The 26,217-nt window shown below is 42.5% G+C and overlaps 2 protein-coding genes across 3 annotated transcripts; one reads left to right on the top strand and one right to left on the bottom strand.

Moving 5' to 3' along the window:
• Nucleotides 1-20: 20 nt before the first annotated feature.
• LOC124118178 (apolipoprotein(a)-like) lies at nt 21-12,152 on the top strand. Of its 2 annotated transcripts, XM_048394779.1 has the most exons (14): nt 21-101; nt 1,143-1,165; nt 1,721-1,888; nt 3,456-3,555; nt 4,540-4,694; nt 5,599-5,696; nt 7,727-7,821; nt 8,403-8,501; nt 8,843-8,891; nt 9,089-9,153; nt 9,787-9,885; nt 10,372-10,686; nt 10,815-11,267; nt 11,800-12,152. In XM_048394779.1, exons 1-14 carry the CDS (start codon nt 26-28, stop codon nt 12,123-12,125), a joined length of 2,121 nt encoding a protein of 706 aa, XP_048250736.1. In that variant the 5' UTR covers nt 21-25; the 3' UTR covers nt 12,126-12,152. The 2 variants fall into 2 exon arrangements, with proteins under 2 accessions (XP_048250736.1, XP_046336244.2); XM_046480288.2 differs by lacking the exon at nt 9,089-9,153 and having other exon boundaries at nt 8,843-8,956.
• Nucleotides 12,153-13,095: 943 nt separating this feature from the next.
• Nucleotides 13,096-26,012, bottom strand: LOC124118167 (arylsulfatase B-like). Its single transcript, XM_046480277.2, has 14 exons — nt 25,790-26,012; nt 25,112-25,223; nt 24,420-24,471; nt 23,239-23,342; nt 22,232-22,338; nt 21,366-21,430; nt 19,979-20,080; nt 19,539-19,602; nt 18,404-18,501; nt 17,868-18,004; nt 16,944-17,002; nt 16,277-16,400; nt 14,634-14,776; nt 13,096-13,579 (listed from the first exon to the last, which is right to left on the bottom strand). The coding sequence occupies exons 1-14, from the start codon at nt 25,884-25,886 to the stop codon at nt 13,401-13,403; spliced, it is 1,443 nt and encodes a 480-aa protein (XP_046336233.2). The 5' UTR covers nt 25,887-26,012; the 3' UTR covers nt 13,096-13,400.
• Between the last annotated feature and the right edge of the window lie 205 nt (nt 26,013-26,217).

The raw sequence follows: 26,217 nt of genomic DNA, 5'->3' as shown, positions 1-26,217 counted from the left end.
AGAACAGCATTTTCTGAAGACGAACATGAGTTCTCCGAAGCACCTGTCCGCCATATCACTGTTTGTGGTACTTCTCTGTGTTCCGCTCTCTCACTGCCGAGGTAAGTTCAACCCTACCTTTCCCTTCACTTAAAGGGGGGCGAGACTCGGTTTTTTGTCTACCCAAGCAAATTTTAGTGACGTTCCTTCTTCAAAGCTTCTTTGTGTAATAAAATATTATTATGTATTATGTATACCAATTTAACGTACATGAAACGATAACCATGATCACAAACGTTTCAAATATGTTATTGAGTACAATGTCTGGACAAAGGTAGCCTGTGGTTATCAGGGCATCTCCCGTTGACGCTTGCCTTTGATTAAGCTGTTAAACATTTAAGTTTTTTTCCTAAGTATTTTCATCTCGGAGCACGTGGTCACGGTGATGACAAATACGGCTACATAATCTGTTTTTTGTTTCTTACACTGTCTGAAAACTTTTTTCTGTATTTCGTATGACAAAACACGTGTTTTAACATGGCTACTTCATTGTATTTCCGTTATATTACACTCAACGCTTTGCACGCTTCCACTACACGTGTATAATGGTATACTCCCCTGGGAGCTGAGAATGAATTCAAAGTAACCGAGTGTATGCAGCAAAGAGGGTTTGGTTGATCCTGGCAGAGTCAGGCTGGTTAGGCTCATCATCAGCTCAGGGCTCTTGCCCCCTCTAAACGCAGCCCAGACAGCGAATGGAACTTCTCCCACAAGCGTTGCTCAGCCGAACCCACCGAAAATCTTTGGGAAAATGTGTAGACTCCCCATCACTGCAGCCTTCTGCATTACCCAGATTGTCAGAAGGGCTGTATTTCTGGCAGCAAGTTCGGGTACTCTCCCAGTGTCAGGCAACAGATTGGGAGGCACCGAGGACAATGGGGAGTAGGACAACTTGGTATTTGGGATGCAAGCACCACAATTGGAAAGCAGGTCCGCTTGTTTGCCATGTTTTTGCTGAATCTTGTTTATCATATTAGTGTCAAAAGGGACAGAGAATCCAATTATATATCATTAATATTATTATCATTGAATGCTACACTTTGGGGGTACGAAAGTTAGGTTTCAAATCTAAATGGAAGCAACATGTATCTTCTTTCTTCCAGGGCTATCCAGGAATAAACGAGCGGTAAGTATTTTATATGTTTTTGCATAAGGAAAGTAAACTATTGTATAACAAAGTAAGAACCAGACAACAAATATATTTGATCCTGCATGATGCGTATGATGCGCATGGTGCGTATGGTGCGTATGATGGTTATAATGCGTATGATGACTATGATGCGTAAGATGCGAATGATGCGCATGATGCGTATGATGCGCATGGTGCGTATGATAGTTATAATGCGTATGATGCCTATGATGCGTAAGATGCGTATAATGCTTATTGTGTGTATGGTGCGTATGATCATTCGGGTATAACCTTTGAAGATAAAATTACAATTTCTATTACCTTTTCTAAACCACGATGAAGACGAGCCAGATTGAACATACGGCAGCCATTTCACCCTCCACAACAGCAATGGTCGGAGAAGACAGATTCTCCCGTATCGTCACAAATTGATAGTGATTCATAACACATGCTTGTAATATACATGTACTGGAAGTCGGAATCGTGCAGCGGACTCTCTCGGCAGCGATTTCATATGATTATGAAAAGGGTTTTTCGATCTAATTTACACAGGCATGTGACCCTATCTACACGGCTCTTGTCGCCGACCACAGCATGTGTCTTGACGATGCTGCCAAATCCAACCCAGCTCCATTCAGCGCTGCGGAGGCGCAGGTTCTCGTTGATCAACACAACGCTTTCAGGGCTCAGGAACCAAACGCTGCAGGGATGATGAAATTGGTGAGTCAGCAGTTTAGATGATCGTGTAGACACTTGGAGTCACAAGGAAGTAATTTGTCATCACTGTTGTGTTGAAGCAATGCCGATGTGACAAACTGTCTCAGTATTAGTAGGGTAATTGTTCAAGGTAAAGAGATCAGTTGAAATGAAATTGAGGTTGTCAATGGTATGGTGGTAGGGGTGGGGCAGAATGTCAGTCATCTCAGGCTTTGTGATAGAGTTGTGTCCCTTAGACACACCAGACACCTATGATCGGGAGTAAGAAACCCCTGTTCTCCTTCTCTTGGCATCCCTCGCATTGATGCTGCTGGAAGAGTGCTATCACAGAATACTTGACGCCCCTCTTCTCTTCATCAGCGTAGAACTGCTGTCAAAGATACATGATACCACATTTCTGAAGTAGGTTTAACTACAGCTGTGTTAATGCAGCTGTTTAGCATCAGTAGAGTGAGTGAGTATGGTTTTACGCCGCTATTAGCAATAGCCCAGCAATATCACTGCGGGGGGCACCAGAAGATGGGCTTCACACATTGTGTCCCTGTTGGGAATCGAACCCGGGTCTTCAGCGTGACGAGCGAACGCTTTACCTACTAGCCTACCTGACCGCCCCAAGTATCAAAGAGCCAGCAACAGGGAACTGTCGGTGGGGACACTCAAGCCTACACGTATCACTGTTATACGGTACCTGATGTCACATCAGTCAGATAGCTTCGTTCTTGAGTGTGAAGTTTTTTAACAGGCTTGTTTCTTATTGGCGGGTTCAATCGCACCACAGTTGTATGCTAAATATAATGCATCCCATTCAGGCATCGTCCTATAGGATTCCGACTAAGCGCCAATTGTGCTATCGACCCTCCTGATCTGTTTCTTCATGCATGTTTATCGGAATTTCTGCTCCGATTTGCAACCAAGGGATTACGCCAAAAAGTTTAACTTGAGCTTCAGGTATATGATCTGATATCGTCCAATAATGATCACATGGACAATTTCCTTCCATTGATTCACAACTCCAGAGTAGGAACAAAAGAGACCAGTAAAACAAATTCAACTCTTTCAAATTTAAATCTGTACATAAAAACTCAGAGTGACATAAACAGTGTATGACAAAACATCTTTCCATTGTCCACTTTCCCCTTGTGTCAAGCATAATCCCAGCAGTTCCATTGTTCTATTGTGTCAACCTTTCACAACCTTTAAGGTACAGTAAAGAATGCTCTTTCTACGAGGATTTCAAAGAGCCCCATATGACTCGCTCAAAACTTGTTTAATCTGGGTAACAATATTCAAAACTTTTGAGACGTTTTAACTTTGAGAACATTTCAAAATTGACGCATCAGTGACCAAAATGATGTCCGATGCAATTTCCTATTTTGGCCACATTTTTTAAGAAGAACAATTGACCTGCCTTTACATGTGTTTGTGGCGGGTGCCACCGGTGCTCACGTTTCCGTGAACACCTGGTATCATCACTATTTGAAAGTGATTCATAAACACATATTTATGATCTGCATGTAATCGGAATCGTAGATTGGAAAGCGATTGTTCACTTATGTTTTCTAATTTGCAGATATGGGACGCTGACATCGCCGCCGTTGCACAGAAATGGGCTCAGCAGTGTGGACAGATAGGAGCTCATGAATCTGCCTCAAACAAGCGATCTGTACCAAGTAAGTTCCTAAGCTCATCTTCTTTACAATTAGGAGCGGTGGGGTAGCCCAGTGGTTACAACATTCCGTCGTCACGCCGAAGACATGGGTTCGATTCCCCAACATGAGTAAAATGAGTGAAGCCTATTTCTGGCTGTGCTATTGCTGGAATATTGCTAAAAGCGACGTAAAACCATATTCACTCACCCACTCTTTACAATTATTTCTATTATGGCTAAATCATTTTTCCCTTAGATGCGTATCATAAAAATATATTTTGTCACATGTCTAGATCTAGTTATTATCATATTAATTTCAAAGACATGAGCGGTTCGTATTTCCAAGAGAAGTTTTAAATTAGAAGAGCGTTAACACAATGTTCTCTGCCGCTGCACAATAGTCAAGGTGACAAGTGCTTACGTCGAAAGGACGCATATACCTTTCAGTCAAATATATCTTAAACTCTGACGATAGCAGTGTAATAAGAATACTTGCCTTGACTGTCTCAGAAGTTACTTTCATGGAATGTTTCTGTCAGCAGTTCAAATGTTTATATGTGACGGTAGCAATGATAAACAACATATCATCAAATTGCAGTTTGATGCTTGAAACCACGACTATGTATGTAATGTCCAAGGTTTGGGTTCGCTTATTATCAACACTCACATCAAGTTCGAATCCCAGAAATGGTGGACTAGATGGATCATCTGTGTCACTAAGTACCTGTTCTCTAGCTGTCACTGTGTCACTAAGTACCTGTTCTCTAGCTGTCACTGTGTCACAAAGTACCTGTTCACTAACTCTCTCTGTATCATTGTGTCCTTGGGAACAAACCGCCGTCATATAGCTGGAATATTGCTGAGTGCGGCGTTAAACAACAAACCCACCAACCTTGGAAACTGACACTCACTGTATGACAAATGCCCTTAAACCTTTCCCCACATCACTAAATCCCTGTTCACTGACTCCCTCGCCGTATACAGCAGTCTATAACCTTATTTCCAGGTCTGCATGGTATTATTATTGGTCAGAATGTTGCTACGCTGCCACAACCCTGGTATTCGTATGAGGACGCTGTAGGCCTTTGGCACGATGAAATTAAGGACTTCGAGTATGGAACCGGATCTGTCAATGGAGGCGTCATTGGTCACTACACACAGGTAGGTAAACAACAGTGAATCTTAAGGACTTAGTAGAATGAGAATTTATGCGAATTGTGCGAGTGGCGGGTGCTACCGGTAGAGCAGAACATGTTTACCCTTTTCGGCGTTATTCTTATTGTCAGTGATCCATTCATAGAGTTTACACCACCATTTTGCCTTTTACACCCAGTGGAATCTGTTCCGACAGATAATCAATCGAAACTGGTTATTCTCTGGCGTTGCCGTTTTATTGAATTACGAAAATCACTGACTGTAGGTTCAGGGTTATGGACTGACGCAAACATTAGGAAACGTCCGTGAAGTGTGTACGTATACGTAATAACAAATGTGTTTGAAGTATGTACGTATACATTATAACAAATATGTGTGAAGTGTGTACGTATACGTAATAACAAATGTGTGTGAAGTACGTACGTATACGTAATAACAAACGTGTTTGAAGTACGTACGTATACATTATAACAAATGTGTGTGAAGTAAGTACGTATACGTAATAACAAATGCGTGTGAAGTACGTACGTATACGTAATAACAATGTGTTTGAAGTACGTACGTCTACGTAATAACAAATGTGTGTGAAGTACGTACTTGTACGTAATAACAAAGGTGTGTGAAGTATGCACGTATACGTAAAAAACAAACGTGTGTGAAGTACGTACGTATACGTAATAACAAATGTGTTTGAAGTACGTACGTCTACGTAATAACAAATGTGTGTGAAGTACGTAAGTATACGTAATAACAAATGCGTGTGAAGTTCGTACGTCTACGTAATAACAAATGTGTGTGATGTACGTACGTATACGTAATAACAAATGTGTTTGAAGTACGTACGTCTAGGTAATAACAAACGAATGCCCTTTTCACTAGACGTGACCCATGCTGTCTGTCGTATTATCAGGTGGTGCTTAGTGATGTCGCGCGCATAGGATGTGGCAGAGCAGAATGCAGCGAGGCCAGTGGCATCCAGGAAAAGATCGTTTGTAACTATGCAAGAGGGTATGTATTAGATTTGTGCAAGGACAATGACATCGAAGACTCGTAACTCCACGTATTGGTACTTCAAGACATGCACTTTATTTGAAAGGTGAACCGCATATTTTGATTTAAACAATATTCATTTCCAAAAAAGGGAATGGACTGGTTAACAGGCAAAGCCCTTTTAAACATCTCTCCATAAAGAGGACATTTAAAATTTAATAAGAGTAAACTGTACATAAAATAATAAAATTAGATTAATTGTGCCTACTGTTGCAAATATTATGATGCAAATATATACTTCACACACAAATACATAAATACACAAATACACACATACTGTACATATATCGGGACATAACCAAACCGGTACATCCATGCACATGTACGTATGTACACATATATGCTTGACCAGCTATACCTCTACATACCAGCCAGTCACACATACAAACAACTATTTGATTGATGTAATCGTAAAGTAGACACATGTTCAAACTTTATATCTTTTAGATTTTGCAATGAACAAATGAACGGATCAGTAGATATTGTGGCATTTCCATATAATACTGAATCCAAGTCATATCCTTTCTATAGTAGTACATATTGTTCCGAAGATAGCAGTTGTTGCGAAATAAAATGAAGTAATGTGTAGGATCCTCGAACTCATAATGGTTTCCACAGGAGCAGGTCGTAGACTCATGACTATGTCTGTGATATTTGTGTGCATTTAAATCACTGCATCCTAACCTGAATGGATAATTTGACACAAACAGGTAATAAAGTCTAAGTTAAAGCCAACTATTTTAGGATTTTCTGTTGTGGTGATACTTTTAGAGAAGACAAATACAGTACAGTTTCATTGAACATTATCCAGTAATTCATTCCAGATTCGCACTGTATCGGGTAAAATGATTTGTATTAGTTAACTGTTCAAGCATTTACAGCCTGTAGCTGTGAAGAAGTTCTTTAATTTAAACGTGCGCACGCTAAGACATTAAGAGGGAAAGGATTACATAGATATTCAGGGACCAACTTGTTAACCATTTTGTAAAATGTTTTTAATTTATGTGATTTAAAAGTGATAGCTCGTGGAATTGCCTGGTATAAAACCTTACTGAGATTTCTAAATATTCCTGACATATATTGCGACGCCACCACCTCCAGTGTTGCGATCAAGCCTGAACGGTAAAAGATGGAATAGATGGTTGACTATCCGAAATGCCAGGATGTAACCACGTCTGTGTAATACAGACAATGTCTTAACATTAAAACTCAATAGCTATGGGGTCTGTCTTATCCTTGACACTGCGTACATTTAGTTGAACTATGTTAAAATCTGATAGTTTATAAGGGCCTGGATTTGTGTAGATATCTACACAGCAGAGTAACATAATCATTTGTAGGGTAACGTGGTAAAGAAGGAATGATCTATATACAATACCTGCATTACACAAATGTAAACAATTTTGGAATGTATGCGTGTCCTTTGAGTATATTGCCATTGCAAATATGCCCATCGACTGCATGTAATGTACAATATCAATCCCCATCATCTGAGTTCATGGCCCGTGAAGATCCGGAGTAGGATAGGTCTTCAGCAACCCATACTTGTCGTAAAAGGCGACTATATATAGCGGGAATATTCCTGAGTGCGGTATTAAACAACAAACAAACGAACCAACATGCCGAACATTTTCTGTGACCCCCCAAACAGAATCCTTTTAGGACATCAAGAGAACACTTTTTGTTTTAGTAAAACAGGAGGGAAATTATGTTTGTAACTTATTATATTGTAAAATATGACCCCGGCCCTCACAGAACATTACAAGATCGGCTGCAATGACGTTGGTTCCCTCTGGGAAATATGCCATATAATGTAATAGCAACACTCGCTTGTCTCGAACTGTGGGTGAATATCTATGTATTTGATGCTCCCGTAGCCATCGAGTTGGCGAGGTTCACAACACGCCATCACCTGATTTAAAACAATATTAACATAATAAATAAAATCCTTGTTGATACCGATGGTAAAATTTGTATCGCATTGGCAGACAACTGACGTCGGACAAGCCACAACCGTTTACCTATTGTGCAGATGCCTCCTGTAAGACTGACTGTTTGGCGAGAGATGCAGCCGGCCTTTGTGGTAAGGGATAAACAATTCTGGTTCTTATAATTAAACTTTGTGAAAACGAATGCTTTATGCTACTGCCTAAACGTGCATTCACTACAAACGCGTTGAGAAACCATGGCCCACAAAGTCGTCATCACTTACCCCAGTCGAGATTCCGGGTTAGACTTGGTCCTTAGCAGCCTATGCTGATCAAATAGATCGCGTGGTCAAGGTCGGTGACTTGGTTGATAGCATGTCTCCGTACCCTTACGGGGAAGGTCGGGTGGCCTAGTGGTTAAAGCGTTCGCTAGTCACGCCGAAGACCCGGGTTCGATTCCTGACACTGTGTGAAGCCCATTTCTGGTGTCCCCCGCCGTGATATTGTTGGAATATTGCTAAAAGCGGCATAAAACCATACTCACTCACACACTAGTACCCTGACGGCGTGGATCGTTGCTCAAATTATCGATCACAGGATTGTCTGGTCCATACTCGATTATTGACCGCCGTCAAAGAGTTAGAATACTGCTAAGGTGTTACTACACGTATACGATTACATCTACTTTTGACTTTGTCAGGCCGTGTATTGATATGTGAGTATATCTCGTCCACAGACTGTTGTGGCAAGGTGTGCCTGAATGGAGGAACTCTGGACAAGGCAACCTGCACCTGCTCCTGCCCGGCGTTCATGTCCGGAGGCTCGTGCGAGACAGGTGAGATGATAAGACAATCTCCTAATATCTTCTACTTCTGCCCATCAAGAATTCTCTCTGTAGAGCCCCAACTGCGCAGCTCAGAGTTTCAATGGGGTTCTTTACGACTTTACTTAGTCTGGTTAACGCCTTCTGGAAGATAGCACGTGTATTACTGGCTAGGACTTACTAGTTGGTAATGTAGCCATTCGCTGTCTCTCTCATTCGTTGCTGAATTGTAGCAAGCTTGGCGTAAACCAACATTCAGTCGCTGTCGCGCTGAACCGGAACTGTAGCTTGCCTTTGACTCTGATTTCAGCAATTGTAATCAAGGTATTTGTATAAACGCTTGTTGATTGCAGTTGCCTGTGGATCACTAACAGACAAGAGCTACTGCACCGACAAGACGAAGTGCAAATATTCATTCTACATCACCAACTGTCCAGACATGTGCACATGTAGTCTACGGACAGCAGGTATGTTGTGTGTTTCACCTGTACATGTAGTCTACAGAAGCCAGGTATGTTGTGTGTTTCACCTGTACATGTAGTCTACAGCCATCAGGTATGATGTGTGTTTCACCTGTACATGTAGTCTACAGCCATCAGGTGCAAATATTCATTCTACATCACCAACTGTCCAGACATGTGCACATGTAGTCTACGGACATCAGGTATGTTGTGTGTTTACCTGAACATGTAGTCTACAGACACCAGGTATGTTGTGTGTTTCACCTGTACATGTAGTCTACAGCCATCAGGTATGTTGTGTGTTTCACCTGTACATATAGTCTACAGACACCAGGTATGTTGTGTGTTTCACCTGTACATGTAGTCTACAGCCATCAGGTATGTTGTGTGTTTCACCTGTACATATAGTCTACAGACACCAGGTATGTTGTGTGTTTCACCTGTACATGTAGTCTACAGGAGCCAGGTATGTTGTGTGTTTCACCTGTACCTGTTGTCTACAGACACCAGGTATGTTGTGTGTTTCACCTGTACATGTAGTCTACAGCCATCAGGTATCATGTGTGTTTCACCTGTACCTGTTGTCTACAGCCATCAGGTATGTTGTGTGTTTCACCTGTACATGCTGTCTACAGGAGCCAGGTATGTTGTGTGTTTCACCTGTACATGCTGTCTACAGTAACCAGGTATGTTGTGTGTTTCACCTGTACATGTAGTCTACAGAACACAGGTATGTTGTGTGTTTCACCTGTACACGCAGTGTGCATATCGGGCTGTAACACAATACAGTAGGTATTGCCATGGAGATGTGTTTGACATACAGTTTCTCATTACAGCCTGTTCCAAGGTGTGTCAAAACGGAGGTACACAGAACACTCTCCCTTGCACCTGCAACTGCCCCGACGGCTGGAGCGGCGACGTGTGTGATGTTTCAGGTACGGTCAGCCACTTAAACTCCAGTTGTTTTACTCTGTTGTTAAAATAGCAAGATTGTCAGATTCTGTATTCGTTTCTCTATATTCCATGACGTATCTTTGTTTTATTGTGACGTCACTTCTTTGTATGAACGCAATCTGTTCCCTAAATCTCCGTGCAGCGATGAGTGTCTCCTCTCGAGAATGTACCATTTCACTGGCCTTCCCTATATCCAGTGTGATTCCTGCCTGTCTTTGCGTAGCGTCACGTTCAGGATGTATGGTGACACATTGTTATTGCGATCATTGCTGATTATTAGTAGACGGTCATTAACATGGTACCCAGATGAGAGCAGATTAGTCCTTCAGTGCTGTGTGGCCGATATATGGGCTCCTTTGTGTGTAATATAACATCATACGTCGTGCTATGACTGCAGCGTGTTTATGAGTGGATAAATCAGACTCACTCTGGTCTGAAATGTGTAAGGTTTCTATTATTTATTTCAGCTGCAGCAACATCTACAACTACTACGACGACAACTACTACTACCACGACCACAACACCAACCACGACCAGTACAACTACTACAACAACAACACCTACTACCACAAGTACAAGTACTACTACGACTACTACTACTACTACTACAACCCCTACAACCAGCACAACTACAGCTACAACTCCAACAACTCCAACAAAGACGAGTACAACTACCGATACGACTACCACCACTCCTACAACAACTACTCCCACTACAACTACTACAACAACAACTACCACAACTACGACTACAACGACTACAACAACTACAACACCATCTGGTATGATATAGTATTTAAACATGTTTATCCCATTCTCTAAAATATGTTCCTGCTTAAAGAGTTCACGGTGTAAATCCAAGCTGACGCTACCAGAACATTTAATAACACGTTTACTTTCTCCCTGCCAGCCTCAGACTGCCACACCAAGGTGGGCGGAACAGCCGTGTACAGCGGAACCAAGTCCACCACCAAGAACGGCCACACATGCCAAGCCTGGAGTAGCCAGACCCCCAACAGTCACAACTACGTTGACGCCTACTTCAGCGTAGCGTCCGGCGGCGCGACAACAAACCAGGAGGAATCCGGCAACTACTGCAGAGACCCTTCAGGGGGCAGAGTCCAGCCAGCGGGAAGACCCTGGTGCTACGTCGCTGATCCAAGTGGTCCACGATGGGACTATTGTGATGTTCCCGAGTGCCCGTGTGAGGCGCCCCCCGCGGTGCCTAACACGGACGTGACAGTGTCTGGCACCAGCGCCACCTACACCTGCAAGGAAGGCATGGCAAGCACTGGGGGCTATGTCCGTGTGTCAAACTGCCAGGGAGGCCTGTGGTCTGCAACCAACATTAAATGCACTGACGGTGAGACATAGGGATACACGTCTTCAGAGATTACATTCAACTTTCGCATCATATTGATATAATAGGGGTCACGGGTGGCCCAGTAGTCTAAGTCGCCGCAATTTGCTGTGCAGAGTTGCGTCCCTTGGGCACGCCAGAAACCTATGCTTGTTGGTTCGAATCCCGGTTCGCCCCCATAATGCTTCTAGGATTGTCAGCACCATATCCGTGCTCGTGGGTTTCACCGAAGTGGTAAACGTCTAAGACCTGCATCATTTCGGGCTTTCCTCCCACATTACGCTTACGCGCCGTGATATAACTGGAATACTGTTAAAAGCGGCGTTAAACATAACTCACTCACTCACTATTCATGTATCGTGTTTGTTAGCACCATACCAGGGCCCGTGAGCTTCGACCAAGTGGTAAGCACCTAAGACCTGCAACAATTCTGGATTCCCTCCCCTATACAGCTGACACACTGTGATATATCTGAAATATTGTTCAAAACAGCGTTAAACCCAACTCACTCACTCACTCACTGATATCGTTCCAGCGTCTACCTGTTACGCAAGGCAAGGCGGCACCGCCGTATACACTGGCACTCACTCAACCACCACGAGGGGCTACACATGTCAAGCCTGGTCCAGCAACACCCCCAACACACATAGCTACGGCGATGCCTACTTCGGCATCGCAAACGGAAATGACGTCACTCCGACCCAAGCCGAGAACGGCAACTACTGCCGAGATCCTGCGTTTGGAAGAACCCGTCCTGTGGGGCGACTCTGGTGCTATGTTGGCGACAGAGCCACCCCGAGATGGGATTATTGTGATGATGTCCCCGCTTGTGAAGAAACTGAGCTTTCACGGGGATTTTGAAAATAAATTAATGTAGCAAGAACATCAGCTTATTGTTGTCTCGTAATTTAATGCTATACTAATAACAATTTACCTGATGACCAGGTACCTGATGCACCTATCGACCTGATATACAGGCCCTTTAGTGTGTCTACATTGCCAAGCCCACCTGTTATAGAAATATACACGTTATACAGTCAGTAATGCTTCTGATGAACTACGACCGCCTCCGGAGAGCGGAAGGTCCAGGGTTCGATCCCGGGCCGCGTCATACAAAAAGACGTTAAAAGATTGTACTTGTTGTTACCCTGTCTGGCGCTCGGCATTAATGGGCTAAAAGAAGGACTGGTCGGCTCGGAGTCAGTATACTGTGTCTGAGCGGGGTATTCATGTTAAACTGCGGCATGGTATCTCAGTGAGCTAGCACTATAAATCGGCATCAGTCCGGACAAGTACAAGCAGCCACACACGCGCATGCACGTCGCTGTATAAGTGCAATAATCTTGGACGCGACGTTAAACCCAATTTCACCTCACCAACAAACATATCGTCTCACATACATCTACACTGATGGTTACTCGCTGTATTTCCCATTCGATATAAGTTTATTCTTAAAGTGAAATTGTTTTTGCACACAATTTTTGAAAATCAGATTTCAGCTCATTATTTGGAAAATAACCCCTTTGAAAGTGTCAGATGCTAATATCAATCAATCGATCCATCTATCCATCTATTCATCCATCAATCCAGTTTAGTTCGTTAGTCAGACCCAGTCTTCTGAGGCGCCGCGATTCGCTGTGCAGAGTTGCGTCTGAGACCTGCATCATTTCGGACATTAAACTGACACGCCGCGATATGACTGCATTGAATACTGTTAAAAGCGGCGTTAAACCAAACTCACTCACTCACTCACTCACTCGAGTGAAAATATTACGTTGACATTAATATAGAACGAACACACAATACATAAAAAACAACAACAATAACAAACACAATTGTACGTATATATATTTATATTTACATACACCGTAATACCGAGTTTACCAGAGAGAAGCAGTTGGCATTGAGAGTATCAACATAATAAACATTCCACATACCAGGACTTATCCTGAAACTCACCAAGTTGGACAACGCGCTGAATTTATATGGTTGCGTGCAAAGATAGTTCCGAAGGCGAAATTAATAATAACTTCAGTAAACGTATGATATCCATGCTTTTAGCAACCTTTTTAGGGTTTAACTTCAGACCCGCTTCTGATTTTCCAACGTGACATCTATCGGGTGACGTCATGCGTGTTAGAGTTTGCACCAGCCAGGCGTCCACGCGTTGCCATACTTTGTGGGGTCGCTGTTAGGGTTAGTGTCGGGGTAGTTGGGAGGGACCATCTGACTCCTGTATTCCAGAAGGCGAGTCTTCAGCTTGGCAACAACGTCTGGTAAGTCCTCGGACAGGTCATTTCTCTCTGTGGGGTCCGCTAAAGGAGAACAGAGCGGGCGTCAGACCATGGTTAGTTTATCAGCTGTTCAACGCCGCACCCAGCACTATTACAGTTATTTGACCCTCTCAAGTAAACCATCGAGGCTAGGCTAGACAAAGTCTCCTCTGTATCTGGCCCAATATACTAATATTCTTGTTCGCAATATTACAGTTATATGAGCGCATCAAGTCAGCCGTCGACGCTGGCCCAAACAAACCAGTGTTTGATATAATGAGCAACGTCCCACGCCGACGGGATACGATGGCGCCAATTTGGCTAAGTCACCCAGCGTGACAACCCAAGCCGACGGGATACGATGGCGCCAATTTGGCTAAGTCACCCAGCGTGACAACCCAAGCCATTGCTCGGAACCTCCTCTGTCTCGGAATCCCCAAGGTGTCATGGTTATTACAGCAATATCATGGCCAGTGACAGACAGAAAGTGCCAGTCGACTCATGGATAAATAAACTCATTTCAGGGGTGTTTGATTTATTGAGGTTTATCGACGCAGTTTAAAATATCCCAACTACTCGTTTGTCAAGGTGCATGTAAATATTCGGGCCATGGCCTGGCAGATCAGTGACTAAAAACATGAGCAACGATTTACGCCACGATGAGAAGCAAAGACCTGTCATAGTTTTTTTAAAGTCTAACGCGCGGATCTAATGAATCACGTCTTGTTACCAGATATTGGGTTTGTGTGATCTGTGCTCTCCTGGCGTCCTACAGGAGATGACAAGGCCCGATGTTACTGCGCCTCGTAACTGGATTTGGTTGATTTTCATTTTGACTAAACTGGTGATATCAACTGTCTTTCATTTAATTTGAACACGTGGGGGTCCTAGTGTTGGAAGGTTCCTAAAAATCTAGCCTCGTAAGAGGCAGCCAAATGGACCGGGTGGTTGCTTGGTTACTTGGTATTGTGTGTCAACGTACCCCAACGACGTGGATCGTTGCTCATAACATCAATCACTGGATTGTCTGACTCGACTTTTTCCAGAATGCCGTTACAGTGACTTACCTGCAGTTATTACCAAACTCAATACATACCCATCACATCAAACAGTTGTAGTTTATCTGGGTTAAGATCATATATAGTTTCCTCGTAAATGTCATCCTCAGTCTTGTTCATAGGACGGTGCCAGCCATCTTGACTTCCGGGGTAACCCATCAGCAGTTTGTAATCGCCCATTCTAAAAAAAACCAGAAATTACATTTTTTCTTCATGGATTTAGTTTTGAAACTTGAATAACTACGTTTCCCTTGCTATTGGGTCTGGTAAGTGATTATAATAACCAGTGACACAGACCCAGTTAGACACCTTCAGTGTCGGACATCGTTAAAAGGCAAAGCCATGAAGGAGTTGGTGACAGGTAGAACTCTGATTATCTGATTGAAGAGTGAGAGAATGAGTGAGTTTAGAACGATATTTCCGCTATATCGTCAAGTGTCAGCTTAACTTGAGAGGAAAGCCCGAAGTGATGTAGGTCTGAGACGGTTACCACTTTGGGGAAACTCAAACACGCGTATTGTGCCGACAAATCTAGAAACATAAGCAGGACGAACCAGGATTCGAACCAAAGATCACAGGTCACCGTGACCTGGTTGAAAAGAAACTATGGTAATTTTAGATTAGTTCGATGATATACCAAAACACAAATCTCATTCCCATGCTTCTTTTGTTTGAAGTGTACAAGTGGGTGTATTTGTCAATGTACCTATCCTTTCAGTTGATACTGATGGATAACGATCAGACCCTAGCCTGAACTGTTGCCACGTGGAGAGTGTCTGCTTCATTATTTTATTACAGCTTCAGACAGCAATTAAAATTAGCAAACTATGTAAATATTCAACCTTTGAGTCAAACAAGGATCTGATTGCAAGGCTAGTCAAACACCGCTCCGACAGTACGGTCAGTGGAAGACAAACCTGACATTTTGGGAAGTAATGAAATCTCCTCTGTATCTCGTCCAATATGTCAACAGTTTTGTTCGCTGAGACTCCTCTGTATCTCGTCCAATATGTCAACAGTTTTGTTCGCTGAGACTCCTCTGTATCTCGTCCAATATGTCAACAGTTTTGTTCGCTGAGACTCCTCTGTATCTCGTCCAATATGTCAACAGTTTTGTTCGCTGAGACTCCTCTGTATCTCGACCAATATGTCAACAGTTTTGTTCGCTGAGACTCCTCTGTATCTCGACCAATATGTCAACAGTTTTGTTCGCTGAGATCTCATCTGTATCTCGTCCAATATATCAACAGTTTTGTTCGCCAAGATTTTCTCTTTATCTCGTCCAATATGTCAACAGTCTTTTTCGCTGACATATCCTCTGTATCTCGACCAACATACAAACAGTTTTGTTCGCCAAGATCTCCTCTGTAACTCGACCAATATGCCAACAATCTTGTTCGCCAAGATTTTCTCTTTATCTCGACCACAATAGCAACTGTTTCGTTCGCTGAGACATCCTCTTCGTCGGACGTTGAAAGTGTACTGACCTGGACTCCTCTAGATGTATGGGATACGTATTTACCACACTCATGATTCCCGGTGAGCAATTGGCTTGCCTTTGCATGTGTTTGTGACGGATGACATGTATGGGGCCGGACACGTTCACCTTTTCGCGAACACCTGATAGTATCCCTATTTGAAAGTATTATGAATTTCTTATCGTATTGTTGCTTTTATTTACCTTATGCCGGCCTGGCCTTCTTTCGGTATGACAAGGTAGTCCAGATTGTAGATGAACTCGGTTCTCTTAGACGGGAGGCCATTCCGGATGGAGTCCCACTGATCTATCCCGTCTCTGTCGGTCACTGCATCATATAAACACACAATACATTAATCACAAGAAGGCTCGTCATGGGGACAGGTCAGTGGTGTTAAATAATAGCTGATATATAACTACCGTACATTCTACAGAAGATTCACACGGATACGATGTATGATATAATACATCACATGCATATTAATGCCAATGTCATATGTATTAAAGATTCCTTCGTTCATGTTTCCATCAACCTAATATTCTTTTGGCCACGCCCACTAAAAGGACTACTGTTTCTTGATTAGGTGATACAAGAGTGGGCGGGGCTTGTGTCGCGTTATTGCATTGATTGATGTCACTGTTTTCGTAACGTTGTCTACAGCTTTTTGCGTTAATGATTAAAAAAGCAGTCAAGTTATTATTGTTGATTTCAATATGTTTTTGCATCTCTGGGGTTGTAAACAATAAAACCGGCCTGTACACTTTGCATAAATGCGGTACAGTATCCACACCGGGTGATACGTATATACGTCAATAAGTGCAACAAATCCATTGAAGTAATTCCTTAAATACATTAATTAAGCAGGCCTACCCGGCGTCCCTCCTGCAGCGGAAACTAAAGTCGGTAGCCAGTCTACAGCGTGGATCATCCTGAACAGAGAGTCATGTGGTTATAATTTGACACTTGCAGTAAGCAGCGGGTAATCACGAATTCGAAACCTCGGTTTCTTTTTGGTTCGTATCTACAGATACAGAAGAAGATTTATTGAACATTCAATGTCCATCATTGGTGTAGTGGTTAACTGTTCTCCTTTCCTGGAGTGTTTACATCTCCAGTGTTCACGGGGCAATCACAGGACGTTTTGTACTCATTCCATTGCAATATAATGCAAACGCTGTTATAGTATTGAGTACTTAATGACGTAGGCTTGACAAAATATACACACCAGCAGGTTGAACTATTACATTACCTCACAGACTGATGTTATATATATATGTGTTTGTTTGTTTGTTGTTTAACGCCGCACTCGGCAATATTTCAGCTTTAAGACGGCGGTCTGTAAATAAGTGTTTCTGGTCCAGACAATCCAGTGATTGACATCATGAGCATCGATCCACGCAATTAGGATACAATGACATGCATCAACCAAGTCAACGAGCCTGACCACCCGATCCCGTTAGTCGCCTCTTACGACAAGCATAGTCGCCTTTTACGGCAAGTATGGGTTGCTGAAGACCTATTCTCTACCCGGCTCTTCACGGGACTGATGTTATACAAATGAGCTGGGCGTACACTGGGAAAGTCAGTGTTGGCCATCACCATTGTAATGATGTAGATGTACTTCATGTCAGATATAACTGCATCAACCTAATTATTACAGAGGAGTGTTTTTATGTGTTCTTGTCAAGTATGAACACGACTTTACAAATATCTTCGTATTTCCAAATTAGAATTTGTACTACTTGATTTACAATGTATTTATAGACCAGTTTCTGTATTGCGCAACCGTCTTACCCATCATACGTGTAGCCCGTCTTCTGGAGTCCCGCCCCCGACATGAACGCCGTCACCCTCGTACCCCCCTCCCACAGAGAGTGCTTGCCTCCTCTCAGGGGCCAGTTGTTGCCGTGACTGAATATCTCCCCTCCGTTCTGCAACAACACGCATCCAAGGTACATGACAACAAAGAATAGACCAACAGTTTCATTCGTGAAAACAACAACATCATGCTTGTTTATTTGTTTGTTGTTTAACGTCGCACTCAGCGATATTCCAACTGTATGACGGCGGTCTCTAAAGCATCAAGTCTGGATCAGACAATCAAGTGATTGACATCATGAGCATCGCGCTACGCAGTTGGGATACGATGACATGCATCAACCAAGCCAACTCGCCTCTCACGACAAGCATGGGTTACCGATCATGATGACCAATTCTAACCCGGATCTTCACGGGGGGAAACACGCATATGTTGCTGAAGATCAGTTCTAAGCCGGGTCTTCACTGTCATATCTGCATGTAAACAACAACAAACAAACGTAGTCACGTACATCAGCTGTGAGCAGGAACAGGGTGTTGTCATACAGCCCTCTCTCCTTCAAGGCGTCAGTCACGTTCCCTATAGCTTCATCAAGGGCATTCACCATCCCTGCAATGTAGTCAGTATTGATATAATGCATTATAGTGAGTCAGTGATACTTATGTCTGATCAGCGCGAAACACTGCATATAGTTGAAAATCAATATTTTGAAATGTGAACGTTCCTGATCATGCATCAAGGCTAGGGTGTTAACTGACTATGTAAGGCTTGAATTTTCAGACTCTATCGTAGCGCCACCAGTGGATATTACGAGTTATGTCCCTTCTACGTCCATCCTATTGACCAATAATATTCCATCGCTCATATCGCTTGCATTTGCTTCAAACGAAATGTCAGCGCCCAGCTAAGATCTGTATCTTTATAAAACAGGTCTTACTCCGCGAAGCACATCAAAACACTTGAGCACCTTGATTAAAAACATGAAAAGATTTGCAAATTATCTGTCGACGCCCAGTTGACGGTACACGTGCTTTGCAAATCCTGCAGTCGACGGACATCTGTACGCTGAAATCCATGTTGTTAACGTGAGTGACTGAGTGAGTTGGATTTAACGCCGCTTTTAACAGTATTACAGTTATATCGCGGCGTGTCAGATTAGTGTGGGAGGAAAGCCCGAAGGGATGCAGGTCTTGGACGTTTACCACTTCGGTGAAACCCACGAGCACGGGTATGGTGCTGACAAACCTAGAAACATAATCGGGGCGAACCGGGATTCGAGCCCACAATCATAGGTTTTTTGCTTGCGAGGGGGCGCAATTCTGCACTGCTAATCGCGGCGCCTTAGACGACTGGGCCACCCGTGCCCCCCATGTTGTTTACGAACCAGATGTCGAGTTCGTTACGCGATTTTGATTGGACTATGCATATACTCGCTAGTCCATCCAAACTGTAACTCCAGACTTCCAGCCTAGTTCGGCAAGGGTGGAAACTGGACTTTTATAGTCTGTTAACACATTTGCCTCGGGAAGATGCTGATCATGGTTGCATGGTAGGAACACTCAAATGAAGTTTTCTGATTATTTCTGATTGTGTTCTGATTATGACATGTATATTTACTTCCCGCAAATAAAGCCATAGTTCCTCACCGTCATATATACGCCTTCCGCTGTTCACGACATTTGGAAACTTGTCTTCATATACCTTAGGCACCTGAATCATAACACATCATGCATATCACAGGTTCATATCACAGTTCGGTGTTTACCAATTTATAAATACCCGTTTGATATATTAACATCTTCATATATTTTACTTGCATGTGTTATATGTAAAACTAACACGTACTCAAACAGTTACAAGGAAATAAGTTCTATACTTGACTTGCCTTTGCGTGTATTTGTGAAGGGACCAATCGGTGGACAGGGATTTCAGCAGAGATTTCTTATAACGGTTTTGTCGAGTGTATGTATTTGAATAGATTCATTTCTGTTGCAATAGTATTTTTTCGATTTCTCACTGGTGCACGGCAATCGTGTGATAAGAAATGTAAAGGTGGAAGCAATCACAGAAAGAATATATCACACACCTCTGTGGGAAAGTGGACGTTCTGGAAGGGCAGATACAGGAACAGTGGCTGGTTCTTGTCATGGGTGTTGATGACGTCAACGATCTTCTGTGTGAACACCCACTAGGGAAGAACATTTAACAATTTGTACCTTACAAAGATAGATGTCAACGTCATGATGTTTATGATTAGGTTTCTCTGGAGGGAACACAGTGATTTATGCATACATACATTTCATTTTAAATACTGTTTTTTTTTATACTGTTCAGTATATACATATTTATATAATGGACAGATACAATCAATATGATAAACGTATTCAGCGTTGTTTTCTATTAAATTATATATTTAATGGAGTGTTCTCTCAAATTGCAAGCAGTTTTGTTTATTTACGAAATAACTACAATTTGCGTTTATTGAGGTGTGTGTGTGTGGTGTGGTGTGATGCGTGCGTGCGTGTGCGTGTATGCGTGCGTGTGTGTTTGTGTATATGCCATATATATTTGCCACAAAATCCGTTATTTGAAAATTGACTTTCACTTTGTGTGAGTTCATTGGAGTATAAACATCCATAGAGTTAGGGCCAGACTGTATGAACGTCGTAGCTTGCCAATGTTTGGCCCTCACTTTTGTTTACATCACTATGTTTTACACTCAGTTTTATTCAGTATCTAGTGTGACTTCATGTTTATACTTACAGCCATACAACAACCAGCTGTGTCGCGGATTAAAATAGTTCCTTTAATAGAGGGGTGACGTAAGCGTATGCATTTTCAACTCGCTCTATTGGAACATCAGTTTGTTTACAACAAATGTATTAAAACAATGTCATCATTAGATGAGAAAGGTGTGCTAAGAACTACCTCAGTAAGTCAGTCAGGAATGGGGACGTAGTCCGTCAGTGTTAACGCCATCTCAAGATCACGGTCTCATGAAAAACGTATGAACGTCAAATTGTGACGTGTGATTGTAAAATTCGCGGTCATGTGACCGACCCCTCGTCCAATGGAAAAGCCGTATATCGTGTACACTTCACATTAAAAAATTATAAGGTATTGACATCTCGAGTCAAACTCTGAATATCAACCTTATTATACCTTAAAATAAACTCCACATGCATACATGTCTCACCGCTGAGTGGGGGCATGGGTGCCCCAGTCGTCTCGGGCGCCGCGATTAACTGTGCAGAATTAAAACCTATGATTGTGGGTTCGAATCCCGATTCGCCCCGTATTATGTTTCTAGGTTTGTCAGTACAATACCCGTGCTCGTGGGTTTCACCGAAGTGGTAAACGACTGAGACCTACATCACTTCGGGCTTTCCTCCCACATTAATCTGACACGCGCGATATAACTGGAATGCTGTTAGAAGCGGCGTTAAACCCAACTCACTCACTTACTCACTCACCGCTGAGTACTGCCCTTGGTAGTCCCATTCCGCATCTTTATTGTTCCTGAAGTCTAAAAACCCGGCTGAAACATACACGAGGAAAATGCAGATCAGTGAGTGTGTGAATATTGCTGAATATAAAGTATAAGCAAAGTTGCAGCTGTTTGCGGCGAATACGGCGATAAGTAACGTGCTTTGAATTAATTATGCCGCTCACAATGTAGGGAGAGGGGATGGAGTTGTGCTTCTGATGTGGAAGGACGTTTTGGTTACATGTTTTCAAAAAGAAGTTCTATGTTAAGGAATTAAAAAGCAGTTAGTGATGTTATAATTTTGAATGTAATAGTTATTCATATACTACACAAAACAAGTTATAGAACACCCATAATAAGAAGGCTGTGTGTTGCAATAAAATGACAGCCATGTTAACTGTAGTCATGTGAAAACATCTGGTGTTCCTCATCATCTTAGTATATTTTGTTGATAGTATGTATGTTACAGGTACAAACCGTGGTATGTATCCCCCGCTGTTCAGATGAGTGAGTTCATCAATGAACTGTGGATAACGCTGCTATAAATATAGTGTCAGTAATATGATGACGCGACAGCTTCATGCGAGAGGAAAACCCGAAATAAATCATTTGCACGTTTGCAGCTTTGGCGAAAACCGAGAAAACGGTGCTGTCAGATCAAGGTGCATTTCGGGCCAATCTGGATTCGAACCCATGATCACCTGGGAGCAACGAAGAATAGCACGTCGAACAACTAGGCTACCCAGGTGGTTTTGTACAGGGTTGTGAAAACGTGGAATCATTATATTTTTAAAATAATAACGATATTCCTACTGGTACTTTTACGTGTACTCGGGTGAGCTCTGTACTTACACATGTTGTGCAAATAATAGTCTTCCATTGAATTATAGTAGCCGAAGAAAGTGTCGAATCCCCGGAACGTCGGCGTGCACTCCCACTCACAGAAACCCAGGTGCCACCTGAAGGTAGATGGTTATCAGAGTGTTGTAGTACAGAGGAGAGCAACTGTACACGTGAATGTAGTTGAAGTTGATTTGAAAATACGGCCAGGGTGCCGTGGTACAAAACAACCTTATCGGTACGATCGTCGAAAGTCTATGTTAAGGTATGGGAGTTACGATCACCTTAGCGCTAAGATCGCTTTGTACAACAACACCCTGGTCTTAAACTAAAGAGTAAAAATACTTGATGGAGTCGTGAAAGATTCACTGAGTCATTCAGCTGTTCAAATATACATGGATGAGTGAGTTTCACGCCGCTTCAGCAACCCATGCTTGCCTTAGTCGTAAGAGGCGACTAACGCGATCGGGTGGTCAGGCTCGCTGACTTGGTTGATGCATGTCATCGTATCCCAATTGCGTGGATTGATGCTCATGATATTAATCATTGGATTGACTGGTCCAGACTTGATTATTTACAGACCGCCGTCATATAGATGGAATATTGCTGAGTGTGGCGTTAAACAACAAACCAACCAAACCAACCAAACGTTTAGAAATATTCTAGAACTGTCACATCCGAAATCATCTTACCGAAGCAAGGGAGTTACATGACTTACAAGTCCAGTTTCCACGCATGCCAAACTAGGCTGAAATTTCGTGGATAGTCCAGCCAAAACATAATTCCAGCCTAGTTCGTCAAGGGTGGAAGCTGGACCTTTATAGTCAGTTACTCCCTTGATTCGGGAAGATGGTCAGAAATGGGCTTCACATATTGTACCCATGTGGGAAATGAACGCGGGTCGGGGTTGCGACGAGCGATTGCTTTAACCACTGGGCTACCCCGCACCCTGTGTGAAGGGTGTGGTACACATCACAAACACTAGTTTGAACGTGCTGTCGCTGTGTTGACGTACGTACTTGCCCACCATGTGTGTGGCGTATCCTAACTTCTTCAGCTCCTGTGGTATGATGGTGTAGTTGAGGGGGAGGCACACGGACTGGCGCGCTTGTATGACGTCATGCTGAAAACAGAGATTAGTCAATACGATGTGTTTCATTCGGCTCCTCTTAGTCCCACAGTTTATCTCGGGCACAAATGAGAGGAATCCATATTGGAACTAACTTCATTAGTTCACAATTCTCACAATACACGACACAAGATGGCAGGGGCTGTAAACCTAATTTTATGATATGTTCGATGCTCATGTTGTCGATTACTGGATTGTCTGGTCCAGACTCGATTATTTACAGAACGAAGTAAAAAAGCTGGAATATTGCTGGGTGCGGCGTTAAACAGCAAAAAGTCAACAAACAAAAACAATTATGCTGTTTACGCTGAAATCATGTTATATATTACTGCCTAACAGCTGCTCGAAATAGGTTACGGAAACAATCTAGTTGACCCGAATGATTCTGTTTGCCAGAGAGGGAAATAAGTGCATGCACAGCAATGGCGATCGCGGATGGCCTTCATTCAAACAGGAGAAAATAGTTCTATAATATTTAGCACCTCAGTTTATACCAGTTGAGATGTTGAAAACATATACAATTTATTGCTATGCTTACTCGGTGTATATATTCCTGGAGGAATGGTTTCGTGAATATCCGCAATATCGTATTGCATCGCAAGACACGTGGATAAGGTATATGTCCATTACTTATTCCGGTTTGCAGTCGAATAGACCACCAGTTTCATTTGTGTAAACAATAACAATAAGTTTGTTTGTTGTTTAACGTCGCACTCAGCTTTATGACGTCAGTTTGTAAATAATCGAGTCTTGGACCAGGCAATCCAGTGAATGATATCGTGAGCATCGAGCTACGCATTTGGGATACGATGACATAACTCAACCAAATCAGCGAGTCGGACCACCCGACCCCGCTACTCGCGTCTTTCGACAAGCATGGTTTGCCGAAGACCAATTCTGACCCTGATCTCCACAGGGCTTTATTGGCCGATACACCTTGAAAGGTATGGATAACATAATGGTTCGTGTTATCTCTCTAGGGGCACGGTCAGATATGGACACAGTCGAGATAACGAGATGACGAGGGAATATCTTGTACCGTTATTCCCCAAACGAATCCCGAGTACTTACCTGAAGGCCAGATTTGAAGGGAAAGACACCAGACATAAATGCACTCCGGGATCTGAAATGTATAGACATAAACACACATGAGTTGTGAGTTTCTCAAAGAGTTATTAAAAGTCTGAAATGACGGTTTTGTACATTAGTGAAAGGTGCAATGACAAAAAAAAAAAGAACATGCTGAAGGTAATGAGTTTGTTTATAGATTATATAACATTGACTGTAGGATATAACATTAACTGTAGAATATAACATTGGCTAAGGATATAACTTTGACTTCGGATATACATTGACTGTAGGATATAACAATGACTGTAGGATATAACATTGACTTCGGATATACATTGACTGTAGGATATAACATTGACTTCGGATATACACTGACTAAGGATATAACATTGACTTAGGATATAACATTTACTTAGGATAAAGCATTGACTGTAGGATATAACAATGACTTCGGATATAAAATTGATTGTATGATATAACTTTGACTTAGTATATAACATTGACTTAGGATATAACATTGGCTGTAGGATATAACATTGACTTAGGATATAATATTGAATAAGGATATAACATTCACTGTAGGATATAGCATTAACTGTAAATGTAACTTTAACTGTAAAATTAATTACAACACTGACTGTGAAAGTAAAAGTAAGACGCAAATTGTGCTGACAATGTCAAATTTCACTTACGGACTGCACAGCGGCTGTACGTAATGTCTGTCCAGTATCACACCATCTTGCGCCATTTTGTCCATATTAGGGGTCAACATTTCGTTGTTCCGAAAGCCAACATCATTCCAGCCTTAAAATAACAATCACACGTTGAGTGAATGAGTTAATATTAAACGTCAGATCGGCAATATTTCAGCCATATTGTGACCCATCACACGATGGACATTGCGTCAATAGATACATGCAAAAGAACAACTGCTTTATCATATACACATATCTAAGCAGGGAAACCTCACAGAATGGCACATCTCTATAGGTGGCACCATGGCCTTATGTCTGGGATTTAAACCCACCATCATTGGTTTTTGACACGCCAAAGGGACGCAACTCTGAACAGCGACTTCCGGTTACCTTGGATGATTTGGTCCCTTGTGAGCCCTCCATACGTGACATAGACATGCATAGGGACAACGTGACAACGTGACAACCTTTTCTCCATACATATATACAAAAATATATATTTGGGTGCGGAAAATACTTCTGTGCATTTTGATAATAACAAATATCAGCAGTGGCTGACAGGAGGTATCAACGCCTTCACCTATACGTAGCTGGCAAAACCCTGTTTTATTCCCAGCAGCAACAATATTCAACCCTATAGTTGAACAAGTCTTCCGAGTTAGATATGGATATTACCTAGGTCATCCGCGACGATGAATACAATATTGGGACGCTGTGAGAGGGCGCCGCCGATGAGGGAGACGAGGAGGAGGATCGTTGCAGTTGTCGCCATGTTAGTGTATGTTCAAGCGCCTCCAGGATCAACTACAAATTGTCTTGAAAATCGTATATATAAATACACGTATTATCAGATACCCAAGCCTTGACCGTGTTTCTGTGATAACACGAAGTTAACACGCTTTAGGCTGACGGTGACGCTGATAATCAAATCGGATTAAGATATAGGGCGCATTATATCAATTAGGTATTTTCCATCTTGGTTAAATTTAAACCTCTGGTCGTTTTGAGTGATTGGGCTTTGGACCTCTCTCAACACGTTTCCCAAAAGAAGTGTATGCGTGTTGCTATTTTACAGGTATCAGCGTTGTGTGTTAACGCCGCTT

Source organism: Haliotis rufescens, unplaced genomic scaffold (genome assembly GCF_023055435.1).
Source record: "Haliotis rufescens isolate VD_foot unplaced genomic scaffold, xgHalRufe1.0.p SCAF_13, whole genome shotgun sequence".
Classification (NCBI taxonomy): Eukaryota; Metazoa; Mollusca; class Gastropoda; order Lepetellida; family Haliotidae; genus Haliotis; species Haliotis rufescens.
The sequence above is the reverse complement of the archived record's forward strand: the minus strand, read 5'-3'. Positions and strand labels throughout refer to the sequence as shown.

Bases quoted from the DNA above. Each gene is read 5' to 3' on its own strand.
- LOC124118178 (XM_048394779.1), top strand. From the start codon at position 26: ATGAGTTCTCCGAAGCACCTGTCCGCCATATCACTGTTTGTGGTACTT. The intron at 8,892-9,088 runs GTGCAAATATTC...TACAGCCATCAG, and splicing joins TACTGCACCGACAAGACGAA to GTGCAAATATTCATTCTACA. The intron at 9,886-10,371 runs GTACGGTCAGCC...TATTTATTTCAG, and splicing joins CGACGTGTGTGATGTTTCAG to CTGCAGCAACATCTACAACT.
- LOC124118167 (XM_046480277.2), bottom strand. From the start codon at position 25,886: ATGGCGACAACTGCAACGATCCTCCTCCTCGTCTCCCTCATCGGCGGC. The intron at 23,343-24,419 runs GTAAGTACTCGG...CTCTGTTTTCAG, and splicing joins CCTTCAAATCTGGCCTTCAG to CATGACGTCATACAAGCGCG. The intron at 18,502-19,538 runs GTGAGGAACTAT...ACTACATTGCAG, and splicing joins CGGAAGGCGTATATATGACG to GGATGGTGAATGCCCTTGAT.